We start from the raw sequence: 14,848 nt of genomic DNA, 5'->3' as shown, positions 1-14,848 counted from the left end.
CACAAAACGTAGTATTGACCTGCAATCAAGTAAATGGCAGGATGGTGGTTGCAGACAGTCCAACGCTAGAGGATTATACATTAAATGTTTTTCTCCTTTTATTATAGTGTAATAAGTACTGGTATACTGTGTACCAGAACATTGCAAGATTTATGTCTGATCCTTGAATTACAAATAATACAAGCAATAAATAAAATGGAACAATTTTCCCCAAATCTCTTATTTTTAACTAATAACATGCTTTTTCTATCTAATCCACAGCTTCATCTAGGAATGCGAAATTTTACATGCATCATTTTGCTGCTATATTTTCTGCGAGTTGCTACCTGCCTCGATTTTTATGAAGAAAAATACGCTGATAGAGAGGTAAGATTCTAACTACTACAACACTATTATTATTATTATTATTATTATTATTATTATTATTATTATTATTATTATTATTATTATTATTATTATTATTATTATTATTATTATTATTATTATTATTATTATTATACTTGTAGAGACTTTAAACATATCCATTTTTAAAATTATACAGATAGTTACCAAAATAATAGAAGCGCCAATTAATTACAACTCGTAATATTTCTGAGTTGATAACACTGAACATTTGTGCAATACTACTATCCTGTGTTAGAATTGTGTTGTGATAGTAGTGTGCGAGGTGGAGTAGTACGGATTAGTGTGAGCAATAGCTGATTTTCAAAGAGTCCGATTTGTGGATATGTGATTAGTTGGAGCAAGTGTCACCCAATGATGCCATATGTCAGGTGTATCCACACCAACAGTGTTGAAGATGATGAGGCATATAGAACTTGTTGCAAAACATAGTCAGACAACAGGAATGGTACATGGAAACTAATCCTAGGTTAAAGAGTTTGACGAATATTAAACAGGATAGTCACAAAGAACCATAGAGCTAATGTGGCACAACTGACTACAGAACTCAATTTACATTTAGAAAGAAATAGTGCGACAATCACAGTCCAAGAATAGCTGCATAGTATCCTCATATGGATTATAGTTTCGAAATTCTGATAATCGTCACCAACGCGATAGCACGGGTAATAAACAATAATAAACAAACAAAAAATGGATCGCCGATGATTTGAAATTTGTAATACGGTTAGACGAGCAATATTTCTCCTGTTTTCCAAGAACAATGCTAACTTATCCATGACGCACGCCCAAAGAGACACAAATTCCGGGCTGTCTACTCCCCACCGTTAAATATGGCGGCACCTATGAACTGAAGTAGGTCACAATTTCAGGTCATTCCATTGCCCTTCTTGTTTCTCTCAAAGGAGTAACTACTACTAGCTATTAAGTGGACATTTTACGTGACCAGAAGCATTCTATCGAGCAGTAGTTAGAGCAGTAGTTAGGCGCAGATTTTTTCTTCCATCATCTCTGACGCAACTGTCTTGCGCTGCAAGAACAATAGTTCACTATGTCTCTGAATACAACAAATTATAATGCTACAGACCCGAAATGAATACAAGTTGACTTTAATTTGTACAACTTAACAGAAATATCTATTTAAAAAAGTACAACTTACCAAATTAATACGGCGTTGGATCAAGTTGCGAAGTGAAATGGAATCATAGAAGTCGTGAATAGTAGCAAATGGCATATAACCCTATTCTGCGTGCAGTACATCATTCAGTTCCGTGAGAGAGGATGGAGGCGTACATTGTGGCGGATTCATGTTTCTGAAACGGATCACACATGTTCAATTACGTTCAGATCTGAAGATTAAGTGAGCAATGGGAGGTTTCCAATTTCATCTGGATGTTCCTCAAACGATGATGCAACCGCTCCAGCTGGGTCAATGGACACTTTATCATCCTGGAATATTACGTGTTGCCTGTAAAAATCTGAACCATAGGATGTAGAAGATCCCCTGCCCTAAAATGGCTACATAATGACAAGCAATGATGCGAGCGGTAAGAACTAACACAGGACGCACTGAAGACCGGGATATTGCAGCCCAGGACATAACAGAGTTACCGCCATGTTTTACAGTTGGACAGACACTGCGGATTGTACGCTTCTTTGGACGTCTGGTACAGATAAACTCAGACTGTAATTTGAAATAAAGATAACGATTACTGATACCACCATATTACGCGTTTCCAGTCATCAGTAGTCTATGTGCCATATTCGCGGTAGCATTGTCGTCGTGCTAAAGTGTGATGTTTCCTTATCAAATATTTCGCTCTTGCAACCCGACCATGTATGTCCATGTCACGTAACTCGCAGCAGACTTTGATTGTCAACAAAGCTGTGGAAGGTCCTGCTTGAGTTCCTCCGTCACTTGCACCTCAGTCGCCGTCGGTTCTGACTGTTGGTTATCTTCTGACCACCATTTCTCTTTGCCGATGAGGTTTCGCCGTGAGTTTTGTAGGCCATTTTCACCTTGGGTACTGTCCCTCGCAACATACCTAACACACTTGTCACTTTCGTTACTTTCGCATCACATAGTCAAGCCCCAACAATTTGTTCTCTTTGGTAATCTGAGAGTTCGTCCACGTTATACTAACATCATCTGTTCAGCTCACTTCAAACTGCCGTTCTACTGCTCTTTATGTAGTACAGAGTTTACCCTAACACACCACCTGACTATTGTCAACCCAGATATCTGACGTGTTTTCATTTGATTGATAAGTATCTGTATGACAGGATAGATGTGGTGCAACGCTTAGATATTAGTCAATTGCATTTTATTAAGGCATTTCCGTTATTTTGATAACTATCTGTAAGTATTTACTATTGTATTAAGTATTGAATATTGAACTTTGATATTCTTGACTATTTAGAAAATGGATCAATGAATCGAGGAGGGTAAAGGCATGTCATTTGTGTTTTCTGAGACCTATTTCTCAACACTATTAGTTTTGTAATACTAGTGTAAAACTTTTCAATATCAAATATTTTATAATTGAATATAGCTACCATAAAATTAAGACAAATCGAAGGTGTCTGCATTAGTGTTTAGAAATGACTTCTACTGCTATTCTGGTATTTCTACACGATTTGTAGAAAACAGTTTTGGAGGTCTAAGGCTTTTCGGGAAGTTCAAATTCACTATGTGGATAAATTATATTAAAATTTGCAAAATCACCCTCATTATTAAACTTAATTTTAAAACAGTCGGGATTTCGGGCAGTCCGGATCCCCAGTATCCACCCTCCGTATGTCCCTGACTACAAGACTGATAGTTTTGAGAAATAGGCTCTGATTAACGAATTTAAACAACATTAATTAATTAACGTTTCATAGTTTACAATCACTTTTGCTTCTTTGCTTCATTCAGATGAGATGATAATTTCTGAAGGATAGACTTGACATACCCCCAATACCAAGGCAAGAAAGTTATTTGACTCATACAAACAGAATTATCTTAGTCTAGTTTCTTGCCAAAGATAACTCTTAATATTAGAACATTAGAGAAATTATTCATTACATCATATTAAAAATGTAATAATAATAAAAAATTGAAATACATTATTTGAATAACAAGGTAAGTCAAGTTACAACACATCGTTGGCAAAAATTCTGCAATAATATCGGTGTTAAATTCGTTATTCATTCTTTTCCTTATATCAATCTTCCTTGGCTGACAAATCAACTGCACTACCTCATGTAATGCGAAAATAGCGCACAGAGGTGGCACTCATTGCCATCTGGTAGCCACATCTCATACTACAAGGAAACGACATGCTAACGAAGTTCTGTTTACTTCTTTTGTATAAGTAGGCACGCACTGTTTCATCTAATTATATCATACAGTAATGAGAAAGAAAATTTTGTCTGCAATTCGACGTAAAATAAGGGATCCTTCTTTTGCCTCATTTTCATTTACTAAAAAGCAAAAAATAAAAAAAAAATCGCGTGAATAAAACCGGAGGGAAATGATACATACACAAATTTGATTGATTAATGACAGTAGGAAATTATTTTTACAGACAGTAGTGGTTGATGCTATTTGTTAAATAAATTGTCTCAGGCGATATTTATCTATATTATTAATATAAATAGTGGGAACCGGAAATATATTTACTCTTTATTGTATCTTTTAGTGTTTATATATTTTACAAAATTTTTGGGTCCGCTAAAGCCAACAGTGTCCTTATTTATCGACTTTCAAATTTTTTTTTTTGAGTCCCACCCCTTAAAATGGTTCTATATCAGACCAAAGTAACCCATGAGAAAAGTTAGCTGAATTTAATAGTCTTAAATGGTGCACCAATCGACCTCAAGTTTTTAATGCATTTGCAGTATAGAATAGGAGGGAAACGCACCTTAAAGGATTGAAAATAAGTTTGAAATAACGTGTACTGGTATTTGTTGTGAAAAGCTATCCCGAAATGATTATCGTATGACCCACTTCCTCAATAAGTGGTAAACGCTGCAAAATATATAGAAAGATGTGTTCTGGGGGTCCGGATTACTCGACCAAAATCCTGACATTTCTGTAAATTTAAATTTAGCTTATTTTAGGGATAATATTGCAATTTTTATATAATTTATCCTCATATTGAATTTGTACTCAGCGAAATAAATTTCTTTGCACGTTTCTGTCCCTTCCTATTAAAAAATATGAACCTGAATCCAAGATGGCTGACATAATGGAATTATACAAAAATAGATGTGGTTCTACTTATATTACACCTACCTCCTCTACCGTTAGAATCGTATAAGGTACCTTTTTTTGTATATTGAAAATGCATTGAAAGGTTGAGGAAGCTTGGGGCACCATTTAATATTACTCGATTGAGCTAATTATTTTCTTGGGTTACTTTGTTCTGATATTGAACATTTTAAGAAATGAGAATCAAAAAGCTGGGAAGTCAAGATAATAGGACACCCTAATATGTATATACAGATTGATCCAAAAGGGTGGAAACACCTCAATAAGTGATAAACGCTGCAAAATACAACCGAAGTAACAATGTGAGTGGGAAATTGGGATGAGCGAAAATGTTTGCGGGCACATCACAATGATGACGTCCTCTATCTTGAATTGTACGCAATTGTCTTAAATGGAAAACATAACATCTATTATGCCATTTCAATAGTAGATTTTCGTAGGAAATTGAATGCCACTGTTATTTTTTGCTCTGGCGCTAAGCATTACAAAGTCCTCACAGTTCTTTTCTTGTTCCCCCAACAAAAGAAGTTAGTCATTCAGCAAGAAGCACGCACTGTCACAGGACTTTTCAATGTGTTCCCCATTCCGGTCGATGACAGATGCATTCTGAGTTAACAGTCATGTGAAATCTTGCGCAAAGTGTCGGCTGTAAGGTTGAAACATGCGTCTACAAGTTCTTTCTTCAGACGCTGAACATCCTTAATTATCACCGCATACATAACAGACTTTGCTTGATCCCAGAATGGGGTTGGGTCAGGGGAAGGAGGGGTTCATTCTACAGCACCTCGCCGACCAATCTACGCATTAGAAAACTGCTGATCTAGATACCAGAAATATATATTTTATTTTTAAATTTTCTTTTTGGTTTTGATCCATAATGACCACCCTCTTAGGGCACATACTTCATTAAAACGTATTATTTGTGTATAAGTATTATTTATTTTACTTTTTAAAAATATTTTTAGTTGCTACATAGTTTAAATTTAATTTTCCCCAACCAACCTAAAATTACATTGACTTTCATTTCATTTCACTTTGTCACGGACCCTTTCTCGAGAGTCTTGCTTTAAGGAAACATAATAACAAATAACTTGAATAAATCAGAAAACCTATGCAAGTATATAATACTTAATCGTCTATGTTCTTTCATGTTCCTAATAAGACTTGTCATTGCCTTAGTGAAAAATATGCTAGCAGTGAAAAGAATAAAGCCAAAGATAACCAGTTTGACCTAGTCTATGCCTGGAGTGAAGGAATAAAGCGAAAGATAACCACTTTGACTTAGCTTATCTCAAACTCACGCTCCCGCCACTTCGAACTCACACTCACATCACCATTCCAACATCAAACTCATCTTAATCCTACATCACGCTCAATTCAAAGTTTCCAACGTCTGCGATGATATAAGATCCGCATCCGCATCCGTACTGCATCCCAAGCATCTCAATCTGCACCCGCATCCATAACATCTCTATCTGAATCCGCATCCCAAATATCTCAATCTGCACCCACATCCATTACATCTGGATCTGAATCCGCAGTATGGATGTGGGTGCAGAATCTGCACCCACATCCATAACATCTCTATTTGAATCCGCATCCCCAATATCTCAATCTGCACCCACATCCATAACATCTCTATCTGTGTCCGCATCCCCAGCATCTCGATCTGCACCTGCATCCATAACATCCCTGTCTGAATCCGCATGCCCAGCATCTCAATCTGCACCCGTATCCATGACATTTCTATCTAAATCCGCATCCGCACCCGCAAATTACAAGATAACAAATGCGTGTAACTTCTTTGTTCGACCACAATTATGATTTTAAAAATAGTTTCTAGCGTAACAATTGTAAATATATCCTACGATGTGATACCAACAAATGTCAACATAAACTTTAATTAAGATTCCTTCCTATTATAAGTCAATTATGATAAATAAAATGGAATAAAATTCATGTACAAATAAATCAATGAAATTAATGTAAAACATGCAAATTTAAGATCACATCGAAAGCATATTTATGACAAGAAAATTGTCAAGTTGATAATATCGAATGTGTTAGTTAATTTCGGAACAAATTCTTTTCTTTTACTTACTTTCTTTCTTTCTTTTTAAAAATAAAATCTCTAATCTTATTATTTATAAGAAATAAGCATCTTTGTTTAGAACGCTGAAGTGAAATGGAGATAAAAGAAACAAGAATACGAGTGAGCTACCCCGAACAAACTCATATAATATTACGTTACCACTTCATATTTACTAGGTTTTGAGAACAAAGTAAAAGAAAAGAAGAAAGATAATGCACCAAAACATGGTTTTGCTCTGGTGGTTATTTGCTCCAAAAAGAAAAGCACAATTTAATACAGGGCATCAATAAATAATTGGGGGGGGCACGTTGGCTCAGTGATTGAGTGTCTCTGGTGAGTGGTGTCCCTGGTTCGATCCCCGACCAAGTAAGATTGTGGTGGACAGCATCGTGTCTGTGAGTTTTCTCGGGTACTCTCATTTCCTCCCAAATTCTCAGTTCCACCAATTATTCCACCATCATTCACTTACCTTAATCATCCGTCTCCCTTAGCCTAAAGGTAATAATCGTGGGACGTTAAACTGAAAGATTTCATTTCATCAATAAATGATTAATAGCATTTAGAAGAATGGTAATGAATACGTCATCTTTCCACAAGTACCTTCAACTTTATCTGCCATCCGCAAACTAGAAAATCCGCGGAGAACCATATACTGAGGATATTCATATCCGTACAGAGCTCTAGCTGTATGGTTAGCATATGCGTCTTTTGGTTCGAAAGACCTCGGTTTTATTTCCGGTCAGAGCTGAAGTCTATGTCTTATATAGCCTTCCAGCTGAAAAAGACGCTAGACTCCAAATTGAACCCGGGGACCGTGGTGGCTCAGTGGTAGAGCGTTTACCTCTGGTGCATGGTGTCTCTGGTTCGATCCCACCAATTGAACTTTATGGTGGACAAATATCGTGTGCGTGGGTTTTCTCGGGTTCTCCCGTTTCCTCCCAATTTCTTCATTCCACCACTTCATTCATTACTCAACATCACCGTCTCCTTTAGCCTAGCCGGCATAATCGAGGGACGTAAAACTCAAAGATTTCATTTCATTTTTCAAAATCAAACTAAAAACTAATCCTTCATTACGAACAGTTGAACTCACGCTCAGATAATTAATCCGAACTGGTGCTCATTTTGTGAGGTTAAACTTGAGTAATCGTAAGATCCGAAATTGTAAGCGTCAACTAGATAAGTACGGGCATCATTGGACAAAGCTGTGACGTTACTCTTCATTTTTTTTCTATACAAGTTTATTTTCTGGTTTATTCCCATTTCGCCGAATTCCTTAGGCTATCTAATTATCACAAAGTTGGAGCACTTAACCATCTTCGGCGAAATTTGTTTGATTGTTAACTGTCTTTTTAATCCGAGAAATTGTTTTTAAAAGAAAAAGTGAGAAAAATAAAAATGTAAATTTGCAATGAGATGCTAGAAAGTTAATTAAGGGTGAAACTTAATCCAAAGATAGTAATCTTTAACTTAGAAATTTCGTAGAAAGAAAAAAATGTATTCAGTACTTAACACCTTCGTCAATCAGAATAGCGTTCCACGAAAATTGTCAACACTACACAAATCAAATTACAAAAAAATGGAAAGGTAATGCGGAAAAGCCCTTCTTAAGTATAATAAATTCCCTTCAACCAGTTTTCGGCGAAACAGGAATTCATTTTTCGCCGAAGATTTTCGTCTGACGAAGTGTGTTAATTGGGTATCCTAAGAAAATGATGGCAAACTTCTCTTAACTAAGGGGACGCATTATAGAAATTTCTATGTATCGAGGGCCGCAACTTCTTATGATACTTTACTTTCCCACTTATCTTAAAATTTTCGGTTTCCATCACTAATTTTCCTTTTCTTACTCATACTAAAGTGCCACCGACTTAAAAAAAAAAACGAAATAATTTAGTTCTTGAGGAAACACCTTGCAATTCTGAAGGATGCCGATGTAATGCATTAATCTCATACACAGGCTCAGAGTTACTAGGTTCTCAACGACAAAATCCCTTCAACGAGTCATAAAACTCTTTTTGCTCGAAAAATACCCTTACATTCTCAAGGCTGGGTGAAAATATCTTGGATAATTTCTCAAACATGAAAACATATGTAAGAAATGAAAAAAAAAAAATATTAAATCGCAAGTAAAAACATATACCTACCCTCAATGGTACTGACGCTTAAAAATATTCACAGCCACTCATTTTTCACGCTACAGCGTGAACAAAAATTGCACGCTTAAATTATTAGATTCCCAACACACCCAAATAAACGAAATAAAACACTAATCTAACTAATTTTAACCTTAAATTTATTTTTGGTTTCCGCGCCTAAAACATGTATCTACTTTAGATCATGTATCTAAACATGTATCATGTATAGAAGTCTTTATGTTTTAATTATTTTTAAAATTTTTATGTACGTAATAAAATACATAAAATATTAACAATTATCTTGTCGAGGACCGCACGAGGAGACCTCGCATGTGGCAAGCGGGCCCGTAGTTGGCCATCCCTGGCCTAAAATATTCCTCGAATAAGATAACACTTATTTTCTATATGTTTGATGTGATAGGATCATAGAAGTTTATCAAGAAATACGTATATAAACGACGGAGATTTAGAGCAGAATCATGCTATAGCAAATATTCAGACCATGTTAAGGTATTTTTTAAAAAGTGAAAATGTTTTTCATGAATGTGTAATATATTAACTCTCTCTCTCTTTCTCACTATATATATACAATTCAGTCTCCGTTATGTTACCAGATTAGAACCATATGAGATGATGAAACGGGGATAGGATAATTTTTCATTGGACATCGACCATCTCCCACACCGAAAGACAGATTCTGTCGTTTAACCAATCATTGTGGAGTAGCAAGTATGAAAAAAATACTTTAATGAATCAAAGCGCCCTCCAAATGTGAACTACAATGTAATTCGATTTCTTCAGGCGGAAGGACATAACAAGATGCAATTATGAGTAAGGTTTACGGCGGAAAACTCTACATACGTGATGGTTGTGTACTCGAGCGCTGCAGAGAATTTAAAGAGAGACTTACCGATGTACACGACGGGAGTACTCAATGGCGGAATTTTGTGGCGGCAAGTAAATCATGTTGTTTGTGAAAGACGTAGGTTAGAATTTCTAAACTGGCTGATCTTGGAATTTCATGGAACTCAGTAGCTGCCTGGAGAAATTGAACTGCATTACTTAGTTCACACTTGGCGGGCGCTTTGATTACACTCTGTATGTTTTCATGCTATTTGATCCACAATGACCGAAATAATCTCTTTCAGTGTATGGGATGGACGATCTCCAATGAATAATTTATCTTATCCTCATGTGGCTTAACTGAGTTTGTAAACAAAATTTGTCGTATGAACTGAGCTTTCAACTTAGATGTTATCTTTTTACAGTATAACAAGGATCTGGCAACGTGGTTATTACAGCTAGTACGCGGTGATCAAAATGGTTGCCCTCACAAGAGAAATTCGGAGCTTATTAATTCTCTTCTTGGGTTGCCGAAGGTTATGAACGATGCAGGACGGAAATGAAGGAGCAGGTAAAAAGAAAAAAGAAAAGAAAGATGAGAAGCTAGACATACGAGGTATATCCATGAAGTAAGGTTACAATCCCTGTAGGTGGACAAGTAATATTTTCTTGCCTAAGTTGGGTATACTGGTTTTAATTGACAGCTTTCTGCTTTCCTCTCGCGGCTGTTCTCCAATGCTATGTGGAGTTTAGTGTAAGCAGCATCGGTGTACAATGGCTACATCGATTCAACATTCCATCATAGGTTTTATCCACGCACAAGGTAAGTGCTCAGTTGATATTCACAAAGGACTTGTTCCTGTTTATGGAAACATCTTGCTGGACAACTCTTCCACGATGAAGAGATCAAGAACAAAGCGACTCCAGCAGTAGGCACTGGAATTCTAGACTGTGTGATACACAACCTAGTACTCCGACTTAACAAGTGTTTAGACAATAGCAACAATCGGGTCGCTCAGTGCACAAGGAATTCCAATCCACTTTTGGTTATTTTGGAGATATTTCATATTTAAGATATCTACCTGAAACTCCTTTTAGTACTTGAAAGATTGATGTCCAGTTATTGTAAATAACTCATATTAGAACAAAAGATAGTGTTCACTTTCCATGTATTTAAACGGGGCATACAAACTTTATCATCTTTTTTAATCACAACTTTGGTAATTCGACTGGAATTCCTTGTGCTCTGAACGCCTTGATTATGTTAACAAATGACCCCTGTATCACAATACGATTTAGTAATTATTTTGTTACATTCCTTTTTTTTAATGAATACTAACCGTTGTAACCTTACTTTCCGGACCTACCTCGTATTTTAAGTAGAAATGGTTTTCTATTAAGAATTAACGCTGTTGAGTACCTATGCTATCTTTATTTTTATCTCATTTATTTCTATGGAGTATTCTATGGAAAAATGTAACTCATTTTAAAAAAGGAGGGGACATTTAACTAGACATGAAGAAGAAATCAGTAAAAGTGCATGATTAATCTCTTTGGGATTTATGATATATATAGTCTCTCTCTCTCTCTCTATATATATATATATATATATATATATATATATATATATATATATATATATCATACGTGTGTAATGTTTTAAAACGTTATTTAACATCTATTACTGCTGGATTTTTTGTTCAGTCGTACATGCATTGCGAAACAGATTACATTTATTTTGAGAAGCAGCTCGTTGAGTTGATGGGAGTCATAACGTCATCTGTTTGGCTTTCAAGAGCACAACAAAAAAGATTTGGTTTTTATTCTATTGTAAATGTTGTCTGAAAGATTTTATGGGATTCGAGAAAAAAATACGAGGGCTACCATTTATAGTTTGAACCCAACAATGAAAAACAGTAATTTGTCATTTAAAATTGATTTATTGTTTTTCGAAATATTCTCCTTTATGATCAATAAACTTTTGCATTCGTTCGAACCATTTGTCAAAGCATTTTACAAATCTTCTTGAGACACCTCCATAATATGGTTTTTGAACGCATCAACAGTTTCTTCCGCCTACGAAAATCGTTGTCCATGCAATTTAGTCTTGGCGTTCGGGAACAAGAAGTCGTCACTGGGTGCAAAATCAGGACTGTACGGCGGATGACCCATCAATTCGATTTTTTGAGTGTTCAAATAGTCGGTTGTTAGACGAGATGTGTGAGAGCTCGCATTGTCTTGATGAAGAATGATCCGACAGCGCTTTGTTTTCCGTATTTGACCGAAGACCTACGGCAAACAAATAGTTGTGTACCGTTCAGGATGGGGCTTCAGTGCCAAACGTGAAAGTAAGTTGATCGATGCAATCTTGTCTTGATAATCCACGTCGAAAATTGTAACAAATCATCGCACGAAAATTTTCACGAGTTAATTCCATTTTTCTGTCGTCACACAATCTTCAAGTCAACGTAAACAACACAAATAAAGCTATTGACAAAACATTTGAAGTACGTTATGGTCAACAATGTCAAATGTTTCTATGCAAACAAAAAAATAGCACCTAACTACAATCAGTGTTGCCAAGGCTCAAAATATAAATAGTGGCCCTTGTATATACGTCGTCGATATGACCAGCAGATAGAGTACACGTGTTATGACTTCTTTCCTTCTTCCTCTCTTCTTTCCTCTGTACAATTTCCTTATCATTTTTTGCTTTGAGTTAAAGGCACTAGTCTTCAGTTTAAAATTCACTCTCTGTAAAAACACAAACTTACAGAAAGGAAGAAGGTTCAACTGATTACGTTTAGCATACAGTATTTTCTGTTAGTGATAAAATGTTAATGATGACGAATATGTTTTTATGTTTTATTTTAATTACCATCACAAGGAGAAATTATTTTCCCTCCTTAGTTTTCTGCATTATCTAATGTTCTATTTTTGTTATGCCTAAGGGGAATATTTTCCCCCTCCTTAGCTTTCAAGGTATCAGATACTTTGCACGCGAATTGCAAACAACATTTAGTATTTTTTTAAAAAGTGATTTTGAGATGTGAACGTTAATATAGAGCCAGTACAGAGTACTGTAAACTTTTGAAAATTCTCCTTCCTCATTTCCTTCGAATCTCCGGTATATGATACGGACATGTGAATGGTACCGTTTGGAAGGTTGCTTTATTCTGAAGAGAATGAGGCACGAACTCAAATCCTAGGATAAATATGTGATGGTTCAGTGGTTGCTTGACTGAAAGTCTAAAATTTATCTTAAAAATCCGAAAATCCATAAAATGTTCCAGTTCATTTCAAAGAAATTAGAAAAAATACCCCCCTCCCATAGAAATAAATGGGATAAAAGCAAAGATGGCGTGCGTAAGTATTCGGCACTGTTAATTATCGATGTCCTTACTGCTTTAATTTTATTTATTGCTAATTTCATCATTTGTTAAACGTCATATATTAGTTACGTTAAGTTATGCTAGATGATGATCTTAAGAGTTTTCACCACAGCAAAATTAAACTACCGCAAATTTTAGTTTTTCTCTAGTATCTTCAACACAAATAAAAATAATCGAAAAGCAAACACGTAGTTCACTAGACACTATCATTTCGCATGTGATTACTTTACCAGAACTCACATATCTGCTTTTGATGTGCAGCTATTTACAAAACCCGAAAAAAAATGCTAAATCAATCGACAGTTGCAAATCGAAAGCAAAGAGATGAGTTCTGATAACGGTATCACATGCAAAATAATATTGACTAGTGCACTATGTCTTTGATTTGCGAATATATTCTTTTTATTTGTTTTGCAGATATTACAGAAAAACTCTAAAATTAGCGATAGTTTCATTTCTCTGAGGTGAAGACGCTTAATACGATAACTTATAGCGATATTAGTGAAATGGTCATGTCTCTTAAATAGATGTTGAACAGTGTTTAATGACATGCCAATCTTAACAATCATTGGTGGAACATATCTATATCAATTCAACATTTCAGAATTACTAGTATTGATAAAAAGTTTTAAAAATTGTTTTGTTAGAAATTTCGTTAACCCTTAATTTAATAAACTAAAGTTATCAGAATGTAAAATTTTATTTGATAATAGTTTAAAATGTGTCATTCCTTTGACATAATTCTTCAGGACTAAGTTGTTACACGGTCCAATGACTGATTTACTACTGAAAATCTATTTCATATAGTTCTTGAAATAGCTATGATATTTATTAGCCATTTTTTAAAAATAAATCTTTAAGTTTTACGTCCCACAGTTATGCCGATTAGGCTAAAGGAGACGGTGATGATGAGAGATGTGTGAAATGGTGGAATGAAGAAAGTGGGAGGAAACGGGAGAGCCCCGAGAAAACCCACGAGCACGGTGTTTGTCCACCACAAAGTCCACACGGCGCGAGCTAAGATCGAACTAGGGACCCCAAGCAGCGGAGGTGAACGCTCTACCACTGAGCCACCGCGCCCCCCAGCCATTTTTTATGTTGTAAAATAAAAATAGAAATAAAGGTTATTTTTATTAACCATTTTTGTTGCATTTTACAAGAAAATAAAAGGAAAAATTGGTTAATAAAAAATATTGCTATATCCAGAACTACAGCATATGAAACACTTTCCGCTACAAGACACTCATTAGAAGAGGGGGGCAACAATTTAGTCCTAAAGAAATGTGTCAAATGCCTACATATTGCTCTAGAATATTTTATATAAATAACTTTGGTCATGTTTATTTTTCTCTTGTAGTCAAAAGCACTTCATATCTCGGAGAAATCAACGCCCTACAAGATTTAAAACTGTATCATTGAGATGTATATATGAAGTATATCAATAAAGGATTACCTCGTAATCTATCTATTATAGTTTTAATTTAATAAAATTTTCCCATATTGTAAATTGATTTTAAATTGTAAGAAGGCTGATTCTGTATATCATGGGCACTACAATATTAAAGGGTCCAGTCAATAAGCAGTGTTCATAGGTTTCCTTAAGAAAATTTTCCACAGTTGGCTCAAAATTTTATCTTTTCTCATCAAATTTTCCCTAGTTTGTTGTGTGTCCAATTCCTATAACAGAAGTTATGTAATAAGATTAATTCGCTATATTAAAGGAAAT

At 35.3% G+C, this 14,848-nt stretch overlaps 1 protein-coding gene across 1 annotated transcript in view; it reads left to right on the top strand.

The window, feature by feature from the left end:
* Pdf (Pigment-dispersing factor) overlaps positions 1-14,848 on the top strand; it is a 49,850-nt gene extending 35,002 nt beyond the window's left edge. The window contains exons 2-4 of the mRNA XM_081741086.1: positions 262-366; positions 10,156-10,301; positions 14,480-14,848. Coding sequence (XP_081597212.1) covers positions 274-366; positions 10,156-10,293 — 231 coding nt within the window. The 5' untranslated portion in view covers positions 262-273 and the 3' untranslated portion in view covers positions 10,294-10,301; positions 14,480-14,848. The remainder of the gene's footprint in view (positions 1-261; positions 367-10,155; positions 10,302-14,479) is intronic.

This window comes from Thermobia domestica, chromosome 15, assembly GCF_964235325.1.
Source record: "Thermobia domestica chromosome 15, izTheDome1.hap1.1, whole genome shotgun sequence".
NCBI lineage: Eukaryota > Metazoa > Arthropoda > Insecta > Zygentoma > Lepismatidae > Thermobia > Thermobia domestica.
This window is presented reverse-complemented; position numbering and strand designations above follow the sequence as displayed.